General features: G+C 45.2%; 1 protein-coding gene across 1 annotated transcript in view; it reads left to right on the forward strand.

Annotated features, from left to right (window-relative positions):
• Positions 1 to 25,620, forward strand: part of ANKFN1 (ankyrin repeat and fibronectin type III domain containing 1) — a 235,885-nt gene that overhangs the window by 145,205 nt on the left and 65,060 nt on the right. The window contains exons 9-11 of the mRNA XM_056863608.1: positions 8,328 to 8,427; positions 18,405 to 18,537; positions 23,653 to 23,769. Of these exons, the coding sequence (XP_056719586.1) occupies positions 8,328 to 8,427; positions 18,405 to 18,537; positions 23,653 to 23,769 (350 nt within the window). The remainder of the gene's footprint in view (positions 1 to 8,327; positions 8,428 to 18,404; positions 18,538 to 23,652; positions 23,770 to 25,620) is intronic.

Below are 25,620 nucleotides of genomic sequence, written 5' to 3' on the forward strand. Positions count from 1 at the left end.
CACCATTCTGAATAATTTGGTATCATTTGCACACCTGGCTGCTATTCTGCTCACATGCAGTTCCAGATCATTTAATCTAATATGGTCACAGTTAATTTTTTTAAGGAAACTTCTTTTTTAAAAGGTGGTTAATTAAAAAGAAGTTGGAAGGGAGATTCATGAGGGTGAGAGCTCTTTAGGACAACAATAATAGAAACTCAGATAGAACAGAGATAACATGTTAGGAAAAGTACAAACAAGTCTAGGATGATGCCTGTGTGTTTAATGAGCACTGTCAAGGTATCCATAAAAGGTAAAAAATGTCCCTCAAACTGTGGGTTCTTACTCAAATGAGAATAAGAAGGAACACAAACTCTGTGACAACAAATGTAAGTTGACAGGTGAGTGGAAAAAAATTTTAGAAGCAAATTGCTAAAAACATTAAGAGAAAAAAAGAAGTACTTCTTTCCCAGAGTATATAATGAATCTATGGAATTCTCCATCATAAGCTGTAGTGACAGCCATTGGCTTTTTAAATTAAGAACATTCATAGAGATCAGGTCCATGACAGAAAAAAGGAATCTCCCAATCCATAGGCAGCATACCTCTGAATATCAGTTGTTGGGGGTGAACAGTGGGTACCCTCATAAAGAAGAAGAGTTGGTTTTTATATGCCGACTTTCTCTGCCACTTAAGGAAGAATCAAACTGGCTTAAGGAAGAATCATCTTCCCTTCACCTCCCCACAACAGATACTCTGTGAGGTAGGTGGGGCTGAGAGGGCTCTAACAGAGGTCACCTAGCTGGCTTCATGTGTAGGAGCAGGGAAATCAACCCGGTTCACCAGATAAGTGTCCGCTGCTCATGTGGAGTGGGGAATCAAACCCAGTTCTCCAGATTAGAGTCCACCCCGCTCCAACCCACCACTCTTAACCACTACACCATGCTGGCTCTAAACTCCTAATGCGCTTCTTGGAGGCATCTGGTTAGCCACTGTTTCAAACAGGAAGCTGGACTAGTTGGACATGTTCCTGAGTCATCCAGTGTCATAGGAGCTGAGTGCATCACCCTTACTGAAGCAGTGTCCCCAAGTGTTCTTTCCTCTCATTTGCTTAAATGGAGTACATGTATGAGCACCACTGAGGTATGTTCTGAACCTGTTCCTGCCTGTGATGACCCCAGCTATTCAGAATCAAACTCCCTCCCATGATCTTGCCATCCCCCTCCTGAGTTCTGTCACACAAGAATGAGACAGGATGTTGGAGAAAGGCTTTTATTCCTAGGAATAAGATGTAGCTCCCATTGTTAAATCCTAGGCATGTTTGCTAGGAAGTTAAGTCCCACTGAAAACTGAGACAGTATGTTTATAATTGGACTTTGTTTATCTTATTACTTATCTGGTCAGTAGGGTTGCCTAGTCCCTCTTCACCACCGGCAGGAGGTTTTTGGGGCGGAGTCTGAGGAGGGCGGGGTTTGCGGAGGGGAGGGACTTCAATACCATAGAGTCCAATTGCCAAAGTGGCCATTTTCTCCAGGGGAACTGATCTCTATCAGCTGGAGATCAGTTGTAATAGCACAGGGGTCACAAAAGTGCTGCTCCCGAGCTGCAAGTGGCTCTTTGGGCCCCTGAGTGCGGCTCTTCCCACGTGCAGAAGCAGTGCCCTAGGCCAGCCGAAGCAGTGGGAGGGTCTCCGAGAGAGGAAGGAGTGGCCCTTCCTCCTTCTTGCCCCAGCGCCGTCCCCGCCTCCCACCATTGCGGCGGCGGCCGGAGAACGACAAGAGCCCCTCAGCTGCCACCCCCTCATCTTTTCTTGCCGCCCGGCTGCGCGCCTTGGTTTGGCAGGGAGGGGGCTCCTCCCTCCCTCCTCCCTTCCTTCTCTCCGCCGTGAGGAGGGAGGCGTGGCTGTCCGGTCCTCATTTCAGCCGCCGCCTTCCCTCCTCTGTCTCTATGGGCAACCGGAGCTGAGCAACCTCTCACCCCCCACCTCCTCCTCCTCCTGTTGGCTCCGCCTGGCTCCGGGCGGGGAAGGCAATGATGCTTCCTGGGCCAGGACCGATCTCGCTTCACCCTCCCCGCGCCTCAGACTGAGAGTTTGGAGCCGGTCCGGCGCATCGCCTTCCCGCCCCCCACGCAGGCCGCATCTTGTCCGGCCGGGATCTTGCGGGAGAACTTCCAGGGCGGGGGGGGGGGGGGCGGATTTCGCGCCTTAATCACTGGCCCACTTGGAAGGGGTAAACTCTCCTCCTCGTCACCTTCCTCCTCCTCGTCCCCCTCAGGCGGCTCCCAAAAGTCCAGCTCCAGGCTGCCTTTCTTCCTCAGTTCCTTCCTTCTCTTTCCTTTCCCAGTTCCTTCCTTTCTTTCTGTCCCTCCCCCACTCTTCCTTCCTTCCTTCCATCCTTCCTCCCTTTCATCCTTTCTTCCCCAGTTCCTTCCTTCTCTTTCCTTTCCCCCTTCCTTCCTCTTTCTTTCTCTCTGTCCCTTCCCCACTCTTCCTTCCTTCCTTCCTTCCTTCCTTCCATCCTTCCTCCCTTTCATCCTTTCTTCCCCAGTTCCTTCCTTCTCTTTCCTTCCCCCCTTCCTTCCTTTCTTTCTCCCTGTCCCTCCCCCCACTCTTCCTTCCTCCCTTTCATCCTTTCTTCCCCAGTTCCTTCCTTCTCTTTCCTTTCCCCCTTCCTTCCTCTTTCTTTCTTTCTGTCCCTCCTCCCACTCTTCCTTCCTTCCATCCTTCCTCCCTTTCATCTTTTCTTCCCCAGTTCCTTCCTTCTCTTTCCTTTCCCAGTTCCTTCCTTTCTTTCTGTCCCTCCCCCACTCTTCCTTCCTTCCATCCTCCCTTTCACCCTTTCTTCCCCAGTTCCTTCCTTCTCTTTCCTTTCCCAGTTCCTTCCTTCCTCTTTCTTTCTCCATCCCTCCCCCTTTCATTCTTCCTTTTTTCCTTTCCCAGTTCCTTCCTTCCTTTCTCCATTCCTCCCCCCTCCCTTCCTCTACTAGCGTTTGCTGTTCTTTCCCTTTTCGGTTCTACATATTCATGCAAACAATCTTTTTCAAGCATGAACCTTATCAAGAGTAAATTGAGGTCGTGTTATTGATGAGAACCTGGAATCATGCCTAAAATTAAAAACAACAACATACAAACCTGATTTACCCAAACTTTCCAAGGAGATGCAAGGCCATTGTTCACATTAAGTGTTTGTCAGTCATTGTCATGATTTAATTTTATGGATACCTTACTTACAATTTAATTTTTATCAATAAATAAGATCATTATTAAGTATGATATCAAGTTTTATTCAGTGTACCTATAGTTTAATTAAGACTTAAAACTTTAATTAAAGTTTATTGTGTTAATAAACAGTGTACCTACCTATATAGTTTAAGTTAAGAAATTTGGCTCTCAAAAGAAATCTCAATGGTTGTACTGTTGATATTTGGCTCTCTTGACTAATGAGTTTGCCAACCACTGTAATAGCAGATCTCCAGCTAGTACCTGGAGGTTGGCAACCCTACTGATCAGAATGTTGTATCTTCTGTGGGAGCCTTTGCTTCCTTTTTTCTGTCAGTCTCATGCTTCTATTTGCCTGGTTTCCTCCGTACTTTCAGTCTATTATCTTGCAGGGCCCTCTGACTGCTACATTCCACCTTTTAAAAAGCTTTATCCCAAGCCAGAGGCCCATGTCCATCCTAATGCCCTTCTGCTCAGACAGGGATGGCTTATTCCTTTTGACTAGATATGTTTATCTTGAGTTTTAGTCTGGCCTATAATTTCCAGGGTGAATCCATGAACCTACCAGTCTCCCCACCCCCACTTACTCCCCAACTCTTTTGCCTGGGGTGGCTGCTTTCCAGTGGCTCTTATTCCCCCCCCCCATTCTTCTTCTCTGTGGCACTAGGTGAGATGGAAGAAAGGAAATCTTCTTTCACCTGGCTCCTTGGTATGTTAACATAGTAGGGGTCCAGGCCCACAGGAGAGGGGAAGACATTGAGAAACCCTTCTGCCACTCTGCTGCTAGATCAGAGAAGTAGAATGAAAGAAGAATTGAAAGATAGGGCAGCCACAGCAGTCAGATATATCGGTGAGCCGGGTGGAGGGAGGAGAGGTTTTTCTTGTTTTCTGATTAAAATCTGAGTCAGAGAAGAATTTAGCATAGGACTGCCTCAAATTGAAGGCTAGCAAAGGTTGCCAAAGGGTTTATTCCAAGCCCAAGAATTACAAACTTCAGAACATCTGCCAGGGTTGGCCCCATATATACAAATGAATTGTTTTATGAAGCAAATCCATTTATTTGAGGTGAAGAAACTCTGCTTATACATTGGAGCCTTGTTCCTGCAGGCAGCTTCTGTTAAGATCTGAACCAATCCAAACTATGTGGAGGGCCCCTATTTGTATCTCTAGGGTTGCCAACTTCCAGGTACTAGCTGGAGATCTCCTGCTATTACAACGGATCTCCATCTGATAGAGATCAGATGACCAGGAGAAAATGGCTCCTTTGACAATTGGATTCTATGGCATTGAAGTTCCTCTCCTCCCCAAACCCTGCCCTCCTCAGGCTTCGCCCCTAAAGCCAGTGGCAAAGAGGAACCTGGCAACCCTATATATCACAGCACAGCTTTGGAAAGTCGTGTACTTCCTCCTGCTTTCCCATTCTGGATGTCTCCCATTAGGATTCTTTATTTGTTTAAATATTTGTATCCTACTTTTCTCTTTTCTCACCAGAGAGACCTAAAGCAGCTAACTTCCCTCCCCGCCCCCCGCTCAAGAAAACCAATATAAGTAACTAGAAACAAAACGAATTATGCCTTGGGCTGGTCCGGGATTCTGTAGTGGGTTCATCCAAAAGCACCGGCTGTCAGCCATAGGCCAAGGTCCCTTTGATTCTTGCTCCTTGGCTTGTAGCCGTACTCAAGCTTTGTAACTACATGTAGAGGAAGGAGAGAAAAACACAGCCGGAATGTTGCCCGCTGGCTTGATGTTCCTGCAACAACTCCCCTTCCAGTGCCTTGAGTTTTCTTGGGACCAAGCTATAAGCATGAACACCCAAACTAGTAAAGTCAGGCCTGGCCAAGTTCTAATTATTTTAAAGGCACTAAACTAGCTTAAGCACAGTGTGGATACCAACAACTTACTTGTAACTTCCCTTCCTTGTTTATTTCTTGTGCATCTCCTCTAAAAGATAATAAAAGTGTTCATCACTGCAGTAGCTGTTCAGTAAAACAATGGCTAAGCTAAAGTAGCATCTCCTTCTCCAGTGTCAAAATAAGGTGCCATATACATATGTTTTTCAAAGAAGTATTAAATACACATATGGCTTCTGATAGGAACAAATGTGTCAAACCTTATTAAGGAGACAGTCAGATGCTTCATTTCAGTATGACAGTTTTAGAAGAAATCTCCTCTTCTGGGACTATCCAGAGAACTGGCAGTAAAATAAGGTTTTGTTTTCCTCCTCCAGCACAGAGAGGTGAACCTGAAAGCAGGCTCAAATTTAATCTGGATCCTCATGCAAGCGGCATCTCTCCAGTCAAAACAATTGGGCTGTTTAAAACTGAGCAATCAGCCTCTCACTGCTTTCAGTAGCTTCTGTCTAGTTAATCTTTCTTCCCTCAACAGGCAGGCAGAGACAGCTAAAATATTTGCATACTGCCTTTCTGTTACACTGAACTCCAAACAGCTAACGGAGAATAAAATAACAGAATCATATATAGAATCATAGAGTTGGAAGGGGCCATATAGGCCATCTAGTCCAACCCCTTGCTCAATTCAGGATCAGCCTAAAGCATAACTGACAAGTGTTCATACAGCCACTGCTTGAAGACTGCCAGTAAGTGTAGCTTGAAGGGACTGTTCTTGCACAAACTCCAAAGTTTGGTAAGATTGGGTCAGGGGTCCGATTGTATGGGGTTCGGAAGGGGTTGCAATGGTTGTCTATGGAGGGCAGCCCCTTCCAGACCCCATAAAATCGGACCCCCTGACCCAATGTTTCCCACTAATGATCATGGGAAATTGAGTTTTCCACGCCTATTAAGGGAGGAAGCAGGCAGCCATTAGAAACATGGGAATTTCCCATGATTTACTGCAACGTTACAGTCATTCATAGGAACATTAGTTTTCCCATGATTCTTGAAGAAGAAACAGGAAGCAGACGGGCGGCCATTATTTTTACAAGTCTAAAATGTAAGTAGTATTTTTAAAATTCTCCAAGGGGGCAATTTTGGAGATGGAACCACCAAATTCACAGCGAAGTTTGAAGGGGCTCTCCTTGCATGAACCCCAAAGTTTGGTGAAGATTGGGTCAGGGGGTCCAATTTTATGGGGTCTGGAAGGGGTCGGCCCCCTCCTCCATAGAGAAGTATGGTAAATTTTACAATGCTTCTCTATGGAAGAGGGGGTGACCCCTTTCAGACCCCATAAAATTGGGGGCCCTGACCCAATCTTCACCAAACTTTGGGGTTCATGCAAGGAGAGCCCCTTCAAGCTTTGCTGTGAATTTGGGGGCTCTACCTCCAAAAATGCCCCCCACAAGACTGGGGAAAGCCAAACCGGAAAAAGCTGAATTTTATTTGACTTTTTCCAGGAATTGCCTATTTGGCTTCAGCTTCCCGAAATTTACTGAAATTGCTAATTTCGGGTTTATTTTCAGTTTGGGTTTATCAATATGCACAAGCCTACTTCTGAGCTGAGAAAAATTTAGAGAGCAGTAAAATAAATCACATCAAATCACATATTCCCCTCAAAAAAAAACAAAAACCCCTCAAACATACACAAGATGAGAAGAACCAGGAGAAATGCTCCACTGAGCACCCAAGCCTCTCGGCTAAGCCTCTTCTCCACCTGCTTCTTTCTCAGCAGGGGATAGGAAAACTAAAATCCATTACTCAGGGATTTCAGTAAAAGGGGAAAGTATCTATATTCCACCTGCGGCATGATAAGGGGGTGGCAGGACCTTCTCATCTGGGGCCGTGTTCTGCCAATGATTGAGCCAATGAGAAAGGGCTTGGGGATATTCTTCTGGGCCCCTTCCCAACTCTTCTAATTGAACTAGTGGCCACCTCTGTGCCATGCCAAGGCTACAGGGCTCTTGGCTGCTCCGCCACTACTCTTGCAGTAGCAAGGAGGTACTGGGATGGGGCACAGTTGGCAACATACCTCTCCCCGGATCTCTGTGGTCCCTGCTTCTGCTAGACTTCAAAGAGTAGGAGGGCAAAGCCCCTGGTCACACCCCTCTCCTGCTGTTGCTGACACTGAGGCCTCTGGCAGTGGCTGAGACTTCGTAAATTAGCCCAAAGCATGTTCATGAGGTGCTGGTGACACATTCCCAGGTTCAAAGGCAGTCACAATACTCTCACAGTACTCACTGGCTCAACGTTCCCAGCAGATCTCCTCAGGAAAAAGAAAGAAATGTGAGAAGGAAGGAGGCAACAGGTAACAAAACCTCTCCCCCATGCCTCTTCTTCAATTACAGGTTATCTGCTAGACTGATAAGATCCTCCTTTCTGTCCTTTACTTGGGTCAGAAATTATAATCAGGAATTATTTCTATTGGAATCAAAGGGTTCTAAACTCTGTCAAGTTCAAAAAACAGTCCCAAGTGCTTAAGTGGGGGGAGGGTCTAGGGGAGATCTTCAAGATCAAGAGCAGTCTACATGTTACCGTCCAGATCTGTAATTTGACCTTCCATTGTTTGTTGTTGTTATTGTTGTTTTTTGTTTTTACATTAAAGCATGCAAAATTAAATGGGGCTCTCCAAATTTGGTTGAAGCACTGGCAGTGGGAAGATAGCAGCGCCTTATCTCTTTCTTCCTGCGCCACTTCCCTCCTTTTAAAGCTGCTGTTAGACCTGCAGAGAGGAAATAGCAGACCCCCACCCCCCCATCACTTGCTGGGTGGCCAACTCTGGGTTGGGAAATTCCTGAAGATTTTGAGGGTGGAGCCTGAAGAGGGTGGGGTTTGAGGAGCGGAGGGACCTCAGCAAGGTATAATGCCAGAGTCCACCATTCAAAGCAATCATTGTCTCCTGAACTCTGCAGCCTGGAGATCATTTGTAATTTTGGGAGAGCTCCATACTCTGGAGGTTGGCAGCCAGACCCGCTTGACTTGCTATCCACTTCTTTCTCATCAATGTAAAATCTAGAAGTGGGAGGAGACAGCATTGCTAGAAGGTTTAAATGTGCATAATCTTTCCACAGGTTGTTGCCATGATGATTCCACTGGGATAATCATCATGGCCTCAGCAAAGATGCATTGCATGTTTCTATGAAACCACATTTCACCTCTTTCAGTCTCTCTTGTTTCTTCTCTCTCTCTCTCTCTCTCTCTCTCTCTCCGCCCATGTAATTTCTTTTTTCTTTCTCCAGAGAGTTCTAAACTGCAGAATGCAGGTCGTAAACAATCTGTCTCAAGAAGCCTGAAGCACCTTTTTCATTCTTCAAACAAGTTTGTGAAGACTTTGAAACGGTATGTCTGATACACTAGACCACTGAAACACCTCAAAGTTTCTCCATTACAAATCCTTAGATTTTAACTCAAAAATCACTTAGCAGTAAGAAAAACATGAAGTTTGTTTTTGTTTTTGTGAGGCTGGCAGTTAGAGGGCATCTCCATTCAGGATATTTGAGGTCCTTTTCCAGAATATTCAGCTTTCTTTTTAATAGTCTGTAGGTTTTTTTACAATAAGAATCTGTACAGTAGGAAGCTTCCAATAAATTGTGCCGATCCCCTTGATTCCCAACATTCTGCTCAAAACGTTTAAAGGCACGAACATTAACAACACTTATTGTTAAATTTGGTTACAATTTTATTAAAATAACTTATTAAATGGCATTGAGGATAATGACATCAAAGTTTTAAACTTTGAAATCCCATTGACTTCAAAGGAAAAAAAAGATAGGCACATGCTTTATTCTTCCATTGGAATGAGTGGTACTGAAGGGTGCTGGATTGTGTCCTTCAACTTATATTTAAACACATGCAGCAAGATCCTATGTACAAGTTTCCAGAGTTGTCTGGGAGGCCACTGTTGGAATTAGAATGCTATTCTAGATTAACCTTGGCCTAGGATTGCCACCCTCCAGTAGGGCTGTTGAAAAAAAAATTCGGTAAAATTTGGATTCGACAAAATTCGGTCCGTTTTTATTTGGGAAATGCCGAAGTCCGAACTCCCCCTATTTGGATCCGTGGAATTCGGCATGGAATTTGGCGTTAGCGAATAAATTCGCCCAAATAATGCCATTTAAGCACATTCGAGGCTTTCTGCGGCTCCGGGGGGGGGGCTTTTTTGGAGTTAGAGGTCCCAAACTTTCAGTGTAGCTTGAGGGGACCCTTCTTGCAAGGACCCCCAAGCCTGGTGCAGATTGGGTCAGGGGGTCCCAAGTTAAGTCCCCCCCTTTAGCTTCCCTCCCACACACACACACACAGTAGAAGCCAGTCCATGGCTTCTAAGAGCCAATGTAACTACGCCAAAAGTGCATCCAACAATGCTCAAAGCATAAGTAAACAGCGTAACTAGCATGGGTAACGTATCTTTTCATTTCAACCCAGCCAAAGTGCATCTTATAACGCTACTAGCGTAGGTGCAACCTGCGCAAATTCCATATCTTCAGGTTTTATAGATTTCACTCGCAAAGAGGCAATCAGCCCCCCAGGACAGGTAACCCCCCCAAATCACACTCCACAAAGGCAATCAAGCCCCCCCAGCAGAACAACCACCCCTCAAACCAGTACGGCTCAGCTCAACCCCAAACAAACAAACCAAGGAGGAGGAGGCGCTGGTGCCGAGCGGAGGGAGACTCACGCCGCACTGACTCAACTCTAAGCGAGGGTGGCAACGGGCAAAAAAGGCAGAATGCCCACTCCCGCAGAGGCAAGCGGGCCCCCTCGGCAAAACAGGCAACCCCCCCAAACCAGTATGGCTCAGCTCAACCCCAAACAAACGAACCAAGGAAGAGGAGGAGACTCATGCTGCACCGCCGCACTGACTTAACTCCAGGCCAGGCGAGGGTGGCAACGGGTAGAAAAAGTCAGAATGCACACTCCTGCAGAGGCGAGCGGGCACACCCCCCCCCAGCAGAACAGGCAACAGCCCCCTTTGGCTTTCCCCCCCATGTCGGATGGAACCGAAACCACAGCCCTAGTCTCCAGGTGGAGCCTGGATGTCTCCCAGAGTTACAACCAATTTCCAAACTAGGGAGGTCAGTACCCCTGAAGAAAGTGGCTGCTTTGTAGGGTGGACTGTATGCAGGACTGGATTGGGAAGTAAAAATGGCCCTGGACCAAGTCAAGCTGAGCGCCCCCTGCTGTACAACAAGCCAGCACTGCAGGGCCACTCACCTTAGTGGGGCCGACAGTGTGCATTAGCATCATTCTCTGAAATGGAAGCAGTGCAGGAGGAGACAGATGCTGCACTTACATGGCTGGTGAGGGATCTGGGCCAAGTGGTACTTTAGGATTGAACAGTGTTTGACTCTGCTTGCTCCAGGCCAGTGACCCTACAGATCAGTGGCCCATCCAGACTCCTCCCAGGAAGTTAATTGGCCAATCTGCCCCTGACTCTATGGCATTATACTCAGCTAAGGTCCACCCCTCCCCAAAACTCCCCCTCCCCAGGCTCCACCCCCAAATCTCCAGGAATTTCCCAACCTGGAATTGGTAACAGTACCTAGGCCTGATAATATTGCCATTGTTTTTGCTGCTATGTGTTGTAGTTGCCGCTTTTTTTAGTTCACACCCACCTCAATACTTTAAAAGAAGCATAAATCAACGTCCCCTCTTCCGTCAACAGAAATGCTGTTCCATTAGCGGAGTGGCTATTGTCCCAATGGAACTGCAATTTAGGATCCAAGCCAATAATCCAGTAGTACAATAATTATCATAGTCAACTCAGTCCAATAACATAGCAGAACAGAAATGCCATAGTTAGCCTTCTAAAATCCCCCAGATTTGTTTCACTTTTTCTAGAGAGGGAGTTCTACAAATACAGTACCTCATAGGGTACATAGAGGCATGATGAAAGTCATTCCATGAGCAAAAATGCTGGAAGGGAAAAAAAGCAAGTGAATGGGGAGCTCTCCTAAAGCAAGAGCTCTTGCAAGCACAAGCCATCACTATCACAACAGACAGAAATATTGTAGGGAATCCAAGCAGACAATCTGGATGAACAGAGAACTCTACAATGAGCTAAGGACGAAAAAAGGAAATGTTCAAGAAATGGAGGGATGGACATATCTCTAAAGAAGAGTATCTGTGGGTTGCTCAGCACAGTAGGTCATCAATCAGAGAGGCCAAAACTCAGAGTGATCTGAGGCTGGCCAGGGAGGCTAGGGTTGCCAGGTCCCTCTTCACCTCAGCGGAGCCTGAGGAGGACCGGGGTTTGGGGAGGGGAGGAACCTCCATGCCATAGAGTCCAATTGCCAAAGCGGCCATTTTCTCCAGGTGAACTAATCTCTATCGGCTGGAGATCAGTTGTAATAGCAGATCTCCAGCTAGTACCTGGAGGTTGGCAACCCTAAGGGGGCTAACTACAACAAGAAAAGCTTCAGATATGTGAAGTGTAAATGAAGAAAAAGAGTTAGTTTTATATGTTGACTTTCTCTACCGCTTACAATCACCTTCCATTCCCCTCCCCACAACAGATACCCTTAGGTGGGGCTGAGAGAGCTCTTAATAGAACTGTGACTAACCCAAGGTCACCCAGCTGGCTTCATGTGTAGGAGTAATACAAGGTAAAAGACGATAGGCCCACTGTTGGGTGAAAGTGGAGAAACTCTGACAGAGGAGAGAGGGAAGGGTTGCCAAGTCCCTCTTCGCCACCGGCGGGAGGTTTTTGGGGCAGAGCCTGAGGAAGGCGGGATTTGGGGAGGGACTTCCATGCCATGGAGTCCAATTGCCAAAGTGGCCATTTTCTCCAGGGGAACTGATCTCTATCAGCTGGAGATCAGTTGTAATAGCAGGAGATCTCCAGCTACTATCTGGAGGTTGGCAACCCTAATAGAGGGAAAGCAAAAAGGCTCAATGTCTCTTTTTCCTCAGTTTTTCCCCTGAAGAAGAGAACAGGCCCATCTAAAGCAGGCAACGTCTGGGCTGCTAGTTGATATGAACAGAGAGGTTGTTGAGAGACACCTGGTTACATTGGATGAGTACAAATCCCCCAGGCCAGATGGTGTGCACCCAAGAGTGCAGAGAATTTGCAGAGCCTTTGTCCATCATCATCCAGACCTCTTGGAGGACATGAGATGTGCCACAAGACTGGAGGAGGGTGAATGTTATCCCAATTTTCAAAAAAGGGAGGAAGGATTACCCAGGAAACTACAGGCCAGTCAGGCTGACCTCTGTCCCAGGGAAGATACCTGAACAAATTTTAAAGAGATCAATCTGCAAGCATCTAGAGGACAACTTGGTGATCCAGAGAAGTCATCATGGATTTGTCCCCAACAGGTCCTGCCAGACCAACCTAATTTCCTTGTTTGAGCAAGTGACAAGCTTACTGAATTGTGGGAACATCACTGATATTGTTTACCTGGATTTCAGTAAAGTTTTTGACAGGGTTCCCCATGATGTTCTGATGGGTAAACTGGAGGGCTACAGTCTTGACTCTGGGATAGTTAGGTGGATAGAAAGCTGGTTGGGGAGTAGTTGTGAATGGCAGATCATCATGTTGGAGGGAGGTGCCTAGTGGGGTGCCACAGGGCTCAGTTCTGGGCTCAGTACTTTTCAATATTTTTTATAAATGATCTGGATGAGGGGGTGTGTGTGGAAGAACTACTCATTAAATTTGCAGATGACACCAAATTGGGAGGAATAGCAAACACACCAAAAGATAGAGATAGAATCCAACCAAATCTGAACGAACTGGAAAAGTGGGCAGATTTGAACAAGATGCATTTCAACAAGGATAAGCACAGAGTTTTACCTCTGGGTAACAAAAATGAGAAGCACACATACTGGATGTGTGATACACTTCTGGGTAGCTGTGTGTGTGAATAAGATCTTGGGGTATGGGTGGACTGTTAGCTAAATATGAGCAGTCAGTGTGATGCAGTGGCAAAAAAGGTGAACGCAGTCTTGGAATGTATCAATAGAGGCATAACATCCAAATCGCAAAATGTCATAGTTCTGCTGTACACCACATCGGTCAGGCCATAGCTGGAGTACTGTGCACAGTTCTCGAGGCCTCACTTCAAGAAGGATGTGGACAGAATGGAGCGGGTGCAGAGAAAAGCAACAAGGATGATCAGGGGCCTAGAGACCAAACTCTGTAAGAAAACGCTGAGGGACTTGGGAATGTTCAATCTGAAAAAGAAGAGGTTGAGGAAGGACACTTAGAGGAGGGCAGGGAGCTGTTGGCCGCAGAGAATAGAACTTGCAACAATAGGCATAAATTATGGGAGGAAAGATACTGGCTGGATATTAGGATTATTATTTTTACATTAAGAGTAGTTCAGCAGTGGAATTTCCTGCCTAGGGACGTGGTGAACTCCCCCTCGCTGACAGTCTTCAAGCAGCAGCTTGACAAATACTTGTCAGGGTTGCTTTACACGGATCCTGAACTAGATGGCCTAGATGGCCTCTTCCAACTAGATGGGTTAGATGGCCTCTTTGCATGTCTTATTTTCGCTGGACATGTTACCGTCTAACATCGCACTTTTTTCCTGTTCTGCATGTTTTTGGCTCCATCATGGAATTAGTTCGGGCTCTATTTGAGATTTCTCTCCCCCTGTGAGCTCTAGCCCTGCGGCAAACCCATAAACAGATTCCAGCAGACGGCAAGTCCACGAAAGCAGTTTTATTGATTAGACTTGACAGGTTACAGAAGCCATATTCAGAATGACACTAGTAAGGGGCTAAGGCAAGGCACATGGCATATATGGAAAAGCAACAGGAGATAACCAGTAACCCAGGCAACCCCCCTCCCAGAGGCAGGAAGGAGTACTTGGCAATTCCCACACTAAAGGAATCTATGAAGGACTCTATGAAGTCTAAACACGGGGCACGGACTGGCCTTGGAGAGAACTGCAAAACAACACCTGGGAGCACAACCATGAACTGTCTTCATGGCCTGCTCCTGACACCCCCCCTCCATTTCTGGTGATCTTTCCCTTTAAAGTGGCAGTGAATTGGGTTGACTCTTCATTTAAAATGCTTTTCCTGAATTTGTTTTTGGTGGAAGTCCACACACACCCTGCTATCCACTGGCAAAATTCATGCCCTCTCCATCCTATCTGTTCTTCCCCCCTTCCACTTCCCATCTGCATTTTTCTGTGCATTATTTTAATTACACCATGCATTAGAGTTAGTGTGTTGATTTGCTGATCAAACATGATCACAAGCGCCCTTATACACACTGTTTTCCCTGAGCCTTTTAAACAGGATTCTGGAACCAAAAATGATGCCCCCTCTGTGTCCATCCATGGATTTTCTCCTGCTGACCTTCCCCCCTTAAGAAATTATTGTGTGCTCAGGGTTGGTTAATGAAGTTAGGCCTTAGGTGCTTGCTTCCCAAGTAAAAGAAGAACTCTTTTCTCTTCATATCCAAACAACAGAGTTCTTTAATATATAACACCAACTTGATAACAATAGAAAAATACAGAACTGTCCTTGTTCTTATTCTATGTTAATTCAAACTTACAATCTTCTGAGGCTTTTCTGCCAGTGTTCTCAAGGGGAAGGGAATCTCCGCTTCCCCTGGACTTCAGCGTAGCAGCTCCCTTCATGGGCCATTTATGCATGGTCGCTTTAACCTCCTTTATTCCCTGTTTCAGCCAGGATCAAATTTTTCAGTATGCACGCTGTCTCATTTCTTGGAAGCTCAACGCTGTTTCGATGCAAAATGAACCCGGCTTTTCCCATTCCTCTTCTGGCCTGAATTAAACTGTTCATCCTGGCTCATTCTGGAGTCACAGAGCATGCATACTGCATTAGGGGGAAACACAGATTAGCTTCTCTCACAGCCAATCATGAAGCAGTGTGTAAAGAGGCAGGGATTCAAGTGCTTCCTGGGAGCTCTTTCTGAGCAAAAGAAAGCTTTTTAAAAACTAGGGTTGGATTTCTCCCCCCCTTTTTTTCCAAGTAGCTCTATTTTTTGTTCTTAAAATGTTTTTTTATGCGGCAGTTGGGTTTGGGGGGAAGGAAATCTTCTCTCACAGTAAGCCAATTACAGAGCAGCATTTAAAGGGGTGGGACTTGATTTTTAAGCTTGCAGATCAGCCCTGCACAAAATCAGGTGTGAGTGCAGCATGCAGAACAGCCCAATGATGTCACTTCTAGGTCATGTTGGAAGTGATGTCATGGCACTGGGCAATGCCAGTTGCCCCCTCCCCAATTTTCCCAGATATTTTTCTCTGCTGCCCAGTAGGGTGGCAGCAGGGGGTGGGAGGTCTCTTGCGAAAGAGGGAGGCCTGGCCTCCGAGGTACCACCGCAAATAATACCCTGCTCAACATAGCCATCAACATAACCTTTGAAGGACTAGATACATGGAAAAGGCTTTTCCTGATGAACTCTGGGGATAGGGAAACTCCTGGAGGAACAGGCATAATATTTGAAACGCCCAGAGCCTCTGGTAAATTAAAAGTTTCAATAAATACATTTCATGGAATTGTTCATAGGCAGATGGCCAGGTAGCCTGTATTCCTTTGGAAACTAACCCTTCCAATTTTCCCTGGTGAAGACCTCAATAAAATCTATACAACAGAATAGATAGCAATGAATGCTTTCCAAGAGTTGGTTCTTCTGTTGCCCTACAATGAAAACAATTCATAGTCATGAGTCAATTAACTTTAAAAATAAGTATAAAACAATTTTAACACTTGTTTACCAGCATACCCGGCTTTGAGATTCTTTAATATTTTTGGCTGTCCTCTCTGACCCAATTTAACCTCCCTCCCTCCACATCATGATGCCTTCGTCTCCATGAATGAAAGTTACACATGCTGGATTATGTCTTCTTTCATCACTGAGAGTGTTCAGTTTGTTTTCTTCTTCTTTGTATTTTCGTAAGAGGTTGGTTCTTTCCAGAGAGCTCCCTGAGGGTTCTTCAATTCACTGAATCTGCTGATTAATGTATGTAACTAATTGCAAATGTAAATATTTAAAAGGAATGAATTTTATGTAAACAGTTTCGAAGATACGTTGGACAAAATGAAGCTCTGATGCAAATCCAAAGTAACCCATTGATTCAGGTGGTCTCCCTGCTGAACCATATTACTTTAAATCAGACTCCCAGGGTTTATGTCAATGGTTTTCAAACTATGTTCTGGGGAACCCTTAGACGTTTATTAGGACTCCTCAGCAAAAAGAAAATAGTAATATTTAGCATTGCTATCATGCTTTAAGTGTTTAAAGCACTTCTTATACATAATTGCAGAAATCCTTCTACCAGTATTATTATTATTCCCGAATTGCAGATTAGATTCTTTACTGAAAGGATCAATAATAGCAGACAAGCTTCTCTGAAAAATATCCTGTCCTCCCACTTCCAGTTTTTCTCCTACAATATGTAGCTGCAGAGGGACTGTTCAGTGTTATTTAGAGCCTATCTATATATTGATTTCTCACATGTGGGCAGATCTGCGGATACCTAAGTCCATGGATTGGGCCCACACTGAGAGAAAGGGGATATTTCTCCAGACTTGTGGGGGACACCCCAAGGTTTGCATAAAAATCTAAAACTACAAAAACAAACCAGGGGGTTTAATCCCTCCCCCAAAACAAAAGCATTGTCTGAGCAAGCACAGACAATGCTCTTACCTCCTCTTTCTCTGATGGGAACAGCACAATGATGAAGGGGGGGAGCCTTGGTGGGTCTGCCTGGAGCTACGCCAGATGAGCCGCTGATAGGGGTGATGTGGGAGGATCCACAGAGGGCTGCCTGGAGCCTCACCAGACAAGCTGTTCAGAGCAGTAATATGGGGCAGACATCTCAGCTGGCCACCTGGAACAGTGGTTGGTGAGCCTCTGAGAGTGGTGATGGGTATGTGAAAAAGCCATATTGGGCCCTGTAGTAGCGGCAATGGGGGTTAGTGAGGTGGGGAACAAAAAGTGAGAGAAAGAAATAGTCATGAGGTAGTGAGGCAGACAGAGTGATGGGGTAGTGGGGAGAAAGAGATAAAGAGAATGATGGGATTGAAGAGGCAGAAAGAGAGAGAAAGAAAGTTATGGGGTGGTGCTAGGGTTGTCAGGTCCCTCTTTGCCACCGGTGGGAGGTCTTTGGGGTGGAGCCTGAGAAGGGCAGGGTTTGGGGAGGGGATTCAATGCCATAGAGTCCAATTGCCAAAGCAGCCATTTTCTCCAGGTGAACTGATCTCTATCTTCTGGAGATCAGTTGTCATAGCAGATCTCCAGCTGGTACCTGGAGGTTGGCAACCCTAGGTGGGGCAGAAAGACAGAGAAAAAGAATGATGGGTGGGGCAGAAAGACAGAGAAAGAGAGAGATGGGGTAGGGGACAGAAAGAAAGTGATGGGGTAGGGAGGCAGAAAGAGAGAGCGAGAGAATAATGGCATAGGAGGCAGAAAGATAGAGAAAGAGAGTGATGGGGTAGGGAGGAAGAGAGAGAATGACAGGCATGGAGGAGAAAGTAAGAGAAGGGATGGCAGGATGGAGAAAGAGTGAGAGACAGAGTAGTAAGGAGAGAGGAGGGAGAAGAAGAAGAGTTGGTTTTTATATGCCGACTGTCTCTACCACTTAAGGGAGAATCAAACCGACTTACAATCACCTTCCCTTCCCCTCCCCACAACAGATACCCTGTGAGGTAGGTGGGGCTGAAATAGCTCTAAGAGAACTGTGACTAGGCCAAGGTCACTCAACTGGCTTCATGTGTAGGAGTGGGGAAACCAACCTGGTTCTCCGGATTAGCATCCTCTGCTCATGTGGAGGAGTGGGGAATCAAACTCGGTTCTCCAGATTAGACTCCACCAATCCAAAACACTGCTCTTAATCACTACACCAAGTTGGAGACAAAAGTGGAGGGGAATGGGATGGCTGCTCCTGCAAGTTTCTTGTGGGTCCCCACTTGTTTTATTTATTCCTTAAGATATTTATATCCTGCACTTTTAATATTAAACCGTTAGTTGAAATAATTAAGTTCTCAAAGGGAGACAGATCTAGCTTTTCCTCTCATTATGGCTGCAAGAGCATTGTTACTGGGTAAAAAAAAGAAAAATAAATGTCCTTGATAGTGAAACAGGAGGTGAAAAGTTAGACCTTCTTTATTAATGGATTGCCAAAGCCATATGACCTTTGAGGCCCAAGGCATCTGGCAGTAATAATGATGTTTCTGGAATATTTTCCTTCTCTGGTCCAAGAAATTGAATTCTATTCTTTCATTTACAAAGTCAGATTAGACTAAAGTAATGACTCGTTCTGGCTTGGCTGTACACAAGTCTCTGGCCTTCCCAGAACACCCCTCTAACTAACCATTCCCTGTCTCATTTTTGGTTCCAGGGGTCTCTACTTAGCTGTGATATTTTATTACAAAGACAACATGTTAGTAACCAATGAAGATCAGATCCCCATTGTGGAAATTGATGACTCTCACACCAGCTCCATTATGCAAGATTTTCTCTGGTTCACAAAGGTACGGTAGCAACCTATTCCCATGTGTCTGAATTCCTCATCTGAGTCAGCATAGTGACGGTGTCAGAGCCTGCACACACATTTTGTTTGCTCTATACACAAGCAGCCACATTGTTGGGAAGCAGGCCATACAAGACATACAAAGAGATGTTAGAGCTTAATATTGATCAAGCAAAGCAATCAGGCAGAGGCTTTTTGACATTGAACGTCAAAATGAGCTTGCGAACTCTCCAACGTTTTTGGCCCCAGACAATGATAGGTATGTGTTAGCACCAGCAGAATATCTTTCATTTCTGTAAATGAACAAACAAAGAAGGGCTTTATTGCTTGCTAGAAGTTCTGCCCTGCCCTCAGCGATCCTAGAAGACCAGATTTAGGAGATTACCAAGGTCAGAATGGAGATGCCCCTATAAGTCAGGTAAAGCTGAATCTACTGCACATGTCTTTTTCAGGTGCTCTTTCTACCAGGAAGTCTGATGCAAACTAATTTCCCCTCTCCTTGATCTAATGAAGGATAGCTCCAAGGAAGGGAGGCTGAGGAGTCCCCTATGGGGTGGGTCAAACCAGAGGGTGAAGCAAGTAGTGAAATTCTGTGCCACAATATATAAGATCTGCCAGACAAAGATGGGGTTTGGTAATTTAACTTAAAATGGAGAATGTTTTATAAATTCAAGGTTTGTTTAGATTATATAAACTGTCTACGAATTGTATATCCTATAGTTTTAGTAACTCCAATTTTAATTCTGTAACTGATACAAATTTTAATGGCATTTGCCATATTAGTAAATGAATCTGAGGACATCCAAAGAGAAGCCCTCCTGAGAAATTGTGGAATTATCAGGATAGAGCCAGATGATTGGGGGAGGGATGATATCTCTCTATATTACATTTTTATCCTGTCCCTTCTCCAGGGAGCTCAGGGCAGTGTACGTAGCCCTACGTTTTAGCCTTACAACAATCCTGTGAGGTAGGTTTAGCTGAGAGTGACTGGCCCAAGGTCTCGCAGCAAGCTTCCGTGGCTGAATGGCGCAGCAACACATCACCACAAACATATAGTGCTTTCCTGCCCCAAAAAATTGCTGGGTGTGTCTGTTCTGCTAGGCAGAGTACGCAGCCAGGCTCAACTGCAAAAAGGAAAAGAGCTGAAAGACGAGAGGAGTTACAAGGCTTGTATGGTATATGGCTAAGACCAAACCAGACTCAGAATTGTGTGTTCAATCTGCAGTAGTTAGGACTGCTAGCTGTTGGAACCCACAAATGTATCAAGGGGTGTGGCTGGGGTTGTCAGGTGCCTCCTGGCAACAGGCGGGAGCTTTTGGGAGGTGGGTACAGGGGGCAGTGATCCACGTCCCCGTGCAATGACGTCACTTCCGACACTATGGAAACCCAAAAACTCTATGGCTAGAATGCCCCTCCCCCCAGTGTAATGCCAGCACTTCCACATAGCGCCGGAAGTGTCATCATTGCATGGGGAAGCAGATCGCCTTCCCTTTCTGCCTGCTTCCACCCACCAACCAGCTGAGTGTGATTGCCGGCCATCAGCTGGGAACCCTACGTGTGACCAGTGAGGTCAATGGGTTGGATCCAGAGGTTTGCCAGTGCAAAGTACTGACTGATCTTTCCTAGGGTTGCCAGGCGGGTACTTACTGTGGGGGGGTGGTCTTTGTTACCACGCAATTGTGTCACTTCCAGCGCAAACCAGAAGAGCCAGCATCACTCCAAGGCAAAGCTCTAGTACTCATCCCAAAACTCTCCAGGCAAGTGCTAGAGTGGCATCGTCTTGTGTGGCATCGCCTTGGTGCTATGCCACACTTCTGGGTTGCACCAGAAGTGATATTGTCACACAGTGATGAAATTCGCTGGCCCACCCTCATTTTGCTGGCCTTCTTCTGCCCACCGACCAGATGAGCATCAACAGGCATCGGCAACAATTACTAGGAGTTTGGCTTCTATTAGCAGGCACCAAATCTTTCCCCTTCTTCTGGTAGTCCCTTACAATTTCAGGAAAGTTGATTCCAGGGCAGGGGGCAAAATCAGCCTTCCTGTTTCTTCCATCAGCAGAGTCTTTGTCTGGGATCCAGCTTATGTTCTTATAAGATGGTGTGCAAGTGCGTTGGCCCCAGGTCCAAACCAATATACCAGACTCTAGTTTTGGTGAGTGAAGTCTAGAGTCTAGACCATTTGGCTCAGATAAAACCTGTCACTGTTGCTTCGGATGAAATATTGGTGGGTTTTGGGGGGTGTTTTTTAGGTAGAGGTTAAAACCTGCCTAGTTCTTTCAGGGCATGATGAAATATATGTAAAGATTGCTATTTCTTAAGATTTTAACATACAGGAATGGAGGGGCCTTGAACCCATGCATCAAGACCCTTGGGTCATGCAGTCTCACCTGGTGGGTCACGAGCCCCTACAGAGTAGCCATTGTTTTTGCTCTCTTCTGAAAGGAGCTGCTGCTAGTGGGCTTGCATAGAGAGCAAGGGCACCACCCTCCTGTTTCTCTTTGCACACCGAGAGAAGCAGCAGGATGGTGAGGTGAGGTCACTCGGTGGTGAAGAAGATCCTTCCATGGCTTTGGCCCTTGGCTTGCTCCTCACTACGGTATACCTCCTGCTGCTTGGCTCTTGTTTCCTGTTCCTGGCTGCCTTGGTCTGCTGCCCACAGTCCTAATCTTGACACTGGCTGTAATCTTGACTTCCCTTCTTCTTTTCACATGACATTGATATCACGTGATTTCCTGACACATATTTCACATCAGTGACTCTCATGTTCAGTGGGTCCCTGGTCTCAAAAGATTGACGAGTACTGTTGCAAAATAATAATAATAATAATAATAATAATAATAATAATAATAATAATAATAATAATAATTTCTTCTCAGGACAAGGAAAGAGACAAAGAAAGAGGGCTATATCATGAACTAAATATGATTTCCAATTTTACAATTACACTTGCTATTATTTTAGTAATGAATAAATGTGCCATCTGCTTGTGACAGCCCGTGGTGCAGAGTGGTAAGCTGCAGTAATGCAGTCCAAGCTCTACTCACAACCTGAGTTCGATCCCAACGGAAGTCAGTTTCAGGTAGCTGGCTCAAGGTTGACTCAGCCTTCCATCCTTCCGAGGGTGGTAAAATGAGTACCCAGCTTGCTGGGGGTAAAGTGTAGACGACTGGGAAAGGCAAACTACCCCCTAAACATAGTCTGCCTAGTAAACATCCTGATGTGACATCACCCCATGGATCAGTAATGACCCGGTGCTTGCACAGGGGACTGACTACTGAAGCGGGTCGTGCTGTTCAGATGACAGGCTCTTAGAATGTTTCACTTACTAAGAAGTGAAGGTATCTTATTCAGCCAGTCATTGATTAAGCAGGACTCAACAACTTTACTTACTTTTAAAAAGCAAGTCTTTTTATTGATATACTTATAGTAAAATATGTATAAATGCAGATTATCAAGTCTTTAAAACTTCTATAAAAACTCTTATAAAAATACAATGTATGTATGTACAATGTATGCAGTAAAAACAAGCAAGTCTTACATACTATTCAGTTTCAAAATCCAACTTCTAAAATATAACAGTCAAATTATTCTCATTCAGTTCAAAGTATCTAATTCACAAAGTCTAGAGTAAAGTATTTAAGCCATACATACCATTCAGCCTTTTCTGAGAGCCTTTTGGAAGGTTCTGATTCTCTAGCTGTACTGTGGCTGTATTTATACTGTTTCAGACTCATTAAGAGTGAAGAGAAATCTTTTATCCCCACTTTCAAACAACATTTTATCCATCAAGAGGAATACCTTTTATTCCCTCTATCAGATATGATGAGCAGTGCAGTAATGTTTTAGTAGCAGCTGCTCAGCTCTCCATGACCATATATGGGCTTCCTTTCCTTTCAGTCTATTTTGCTTAAAGTATAAACACTCATTTCTGAGTTTCATGATCACATTATATACTTAATTTTTATACCATCCTCTTCGTTAGGACAATACACATTAAATGAGACTACTTAGAAATCTGTAGCACAATGTTTAACTAAATAACTCATAAAACACAATTATTGCTTACATTGTCACTTTGTGACCATCTGTTAGTAACACATAGCCTTGAGCAAGATTACAGAAGGCAAGAAAGCATATTACTTGATAGGACTGCAGGAATCTTTAATGCCTTTATAGTTATAAAAAGCACAGTTTAAGCTATTAATGCATTCTCAGTACATTAAGATATCTTGAGACCTTGAGAAGGGCAAAACTGTTCTGCCTTTGAGATTCTGACAGCTGGCAGCCGAGTCAGAAAAGGTGATTTTAGTTACATCTTACTGATAGATGGAAGGTGCTCTGCTCTTCCCCCTTCAAGGACAAGATCAGAGTGACATAGTTAGTTAGCTCTTGAAAGAACTGGACTTGAAAGAATTCTGTCAGCCTGTTCTAAGGACATTTGCATTACACAGGCTTTTCATTACACAAAACACAAACCGTATGTGGCTCAGTTTGCATGATGTATTTAAGCTCTATATGGAATTAATTCTGCCTATGTTCACAAAATACCATAATTATGTCAGAGACCGTGACACTACCTTTACCTTTTTACCTGCTTATGACAATTTTGCCTCCCTATAACCATATTGATAACTTTTCCTGTAGTATTTATAAGCCACATTTAGTTAATACAAAGTTTAATTGGGGAAGATCCCCTTTCCTCTTTTTTTGAGGGGGAGAGGGGCCTCCAAATACGTGTACTGACACCCTTGATAGCCTTTTGTTGCCTACAAACAGTATAACTACTCCATCTGGTATTAGGTAACTGTTCATAGTAAAAGAGGAAGAATGAGTTGTGATAGTCTACCAGATTTTTGTAATAGGTAGTCATGCCAGATTGAAAAGTATATCCCCTACTATGTCGCTGCTGGACCCTGGTGACTACACATGAATAATTTTACAGGATGGTGCACAGATGAATCTGGAGAGGCGCATGCTATTTATGGGGGTCAGATGCAACACCTTTCATTCACAACATCATAACCCATAGAAATGTGAAAATGAACAACAGCTACTTTTGGAAGCCAAATTCATTCATTCGCTCTTTCACTCCAATTATGCCCTATGTTTTGCAGCTATCTTGTATGTGGGATGAAATCAGGTGGCTGAGGCAGAACATGTCTGTCACCATGTCCTCATCCACAGCTCTTCAAGCCAGGCAGAAGATGCTCGCTGCAACAGCCCAGTTACAGGTTAGTGATAACACCACACATTTCTCAGTAGCTGGCTTTTGACAACTTTATCGTCCCAGAGGGGAAAAGCTGTCAACTGTGTTCCGCTTTAGCACTTCCCACTGGTTTATCTTCTGCGGAGGGAAGGAAGGCATTACCATTTGCTATGAAGCAAGTAGCACAGTCCAGAACCCCAGCCAGAGGCCATCAATAAACCTTGAAGTTGGAAGAAAGAAGCAGAAGAGGAATGAAATGTGACACAGCAAATAAATAGCTATTTCCCCAGGAGCACAGACTGAGAAGTTCCATCACCCATTCACCCATGGTTGGTAAGGGCATACACTTAACAAAAAGTCAGTGATAACCAACTGAGAGTAGCCCAGTACAGATGACCACCCCCCTTCCCATGCAGATTGACTCACTGTGTGGGGAGGGAGAACAGGCACGGACTCACTGGCCCTGCCCCCTGCCTTCTTGCGATTGCCTGGTGATCTGCAGAATACAGTTGCGCAAAGGAAGTAGTTGTGTGCACACACCCCATGATGAGCCCAGGGAAGCCAGCGTGGTGTAATGGTTAAGAGCGGTGGTTTGGAGCTTTGGAGTCTGATCTGGAGAACCGGGTTTGATTCCCCACCCCTCCACATGAGCAGCGGAGGCTAATCTGGTGAACTGGATTTGTTTCCCCACTCCTACACACGAAGCCAGCTGGGTGACCTTGGCCAAGTCATATTCTCTCAGCCCCACCTACCTCACAGGGTGTTCGTTGTGGGGAGTGGAAGGGAAGGTGATTGTAAGCTGGTTTGAGTTTCCCTTAAGTAGTAGAGAAAGTCGGCATATAAAAACCAACTCTTCTTCTTCTTCTTTCTGAAAGCAGAATAGTTGATCACAGGGAGGGGATGTTCACATGACAACTTCCTGTACACTCTACAGGCAAATGGGCAATCTCATGCAATTTATTTAACAACAAGCAATTTATTTAACACAATTTCTACCCAGCCTTTCTGCCCTTACACAGGCCACCAAGGCAGCTAACAAATTAAAATATTCATATTAAAATCACATTTTAAAACCATTAAAACCAATGCCCCCCCCAATCCTAACACATCATTAAAACAATATAAATAAAAGCTAAAATGTATACAAAAGCATAAAAAGAACACTTAAAACATTGGGCAGGAAGGAGGGAGTGCCAAACAAAACAGAAAACTCTTTACTCACTGTAGGAAGATGGCAACAGAAAGGGAGAGACAAATCTCCCTGGAAAGAGAGTTCCAGAGTTTTGGTGCCACTACAGAGAAGGCCCTTGTCCTGGGTTGCCACCTGCAGAATCTCAGAAGGCAGGGGCACCCGAAGAAGGGTCTTGAAAGATGGCCATAGCAGTCGGGTTGGTTCATAAGAGCTTGGGCGGTCCCTTCAGGTATGCTGGTTCCAAACCATGCGGGGCTGTAAGGGTCAGCACCTTAACTTGCACCCGGAAATTGGGAGCTAAGACTGGAGTGATATGGTCCCTATGACCCCCTCCAGTCAACATCCTAGTGACAGCATTCTGCACCAGTTGAAGTTTCCAAACATTTCTCGAGGGCAACTGTATGTACAGTGCATTGCAGTAATCTAATCCAGATGTACCCAAGGCATACACCACAGTGGCCAGATCTTTTCTGCCCAGGAAAGATTGTAGCTGGCTGACCAGTCAAAGCTGCTAAAAGGCACTCCTGGCCACAGCTGTCACCTGCTTATTCAGCAGTTGGCCTAGGACCAGGAGTACTCTCAGACTACCGACCTGTTCCTTCAACCCTGGGTCAGACCTTCCACTCACCAGGAGCACTCCCCTCTTGCTGGAATTAAGTTTCAGTTTAAGTTTCAGTTTAAGTT

Source organism: Euleptes europaea, chromosome 1, assembly GCF_029931775.1.
Source record: "Euleptes europaea isolate rEulEur1 chromosome 1, rEulEur1.hap1, whole genome shotgun sequence".
Lineage (NCBI taxonomy): Eukaryota > Metazoa > Chordata > Lepidosauria > Squamata > Sphaerodactylidae > Euleptes > Euleptes europaea.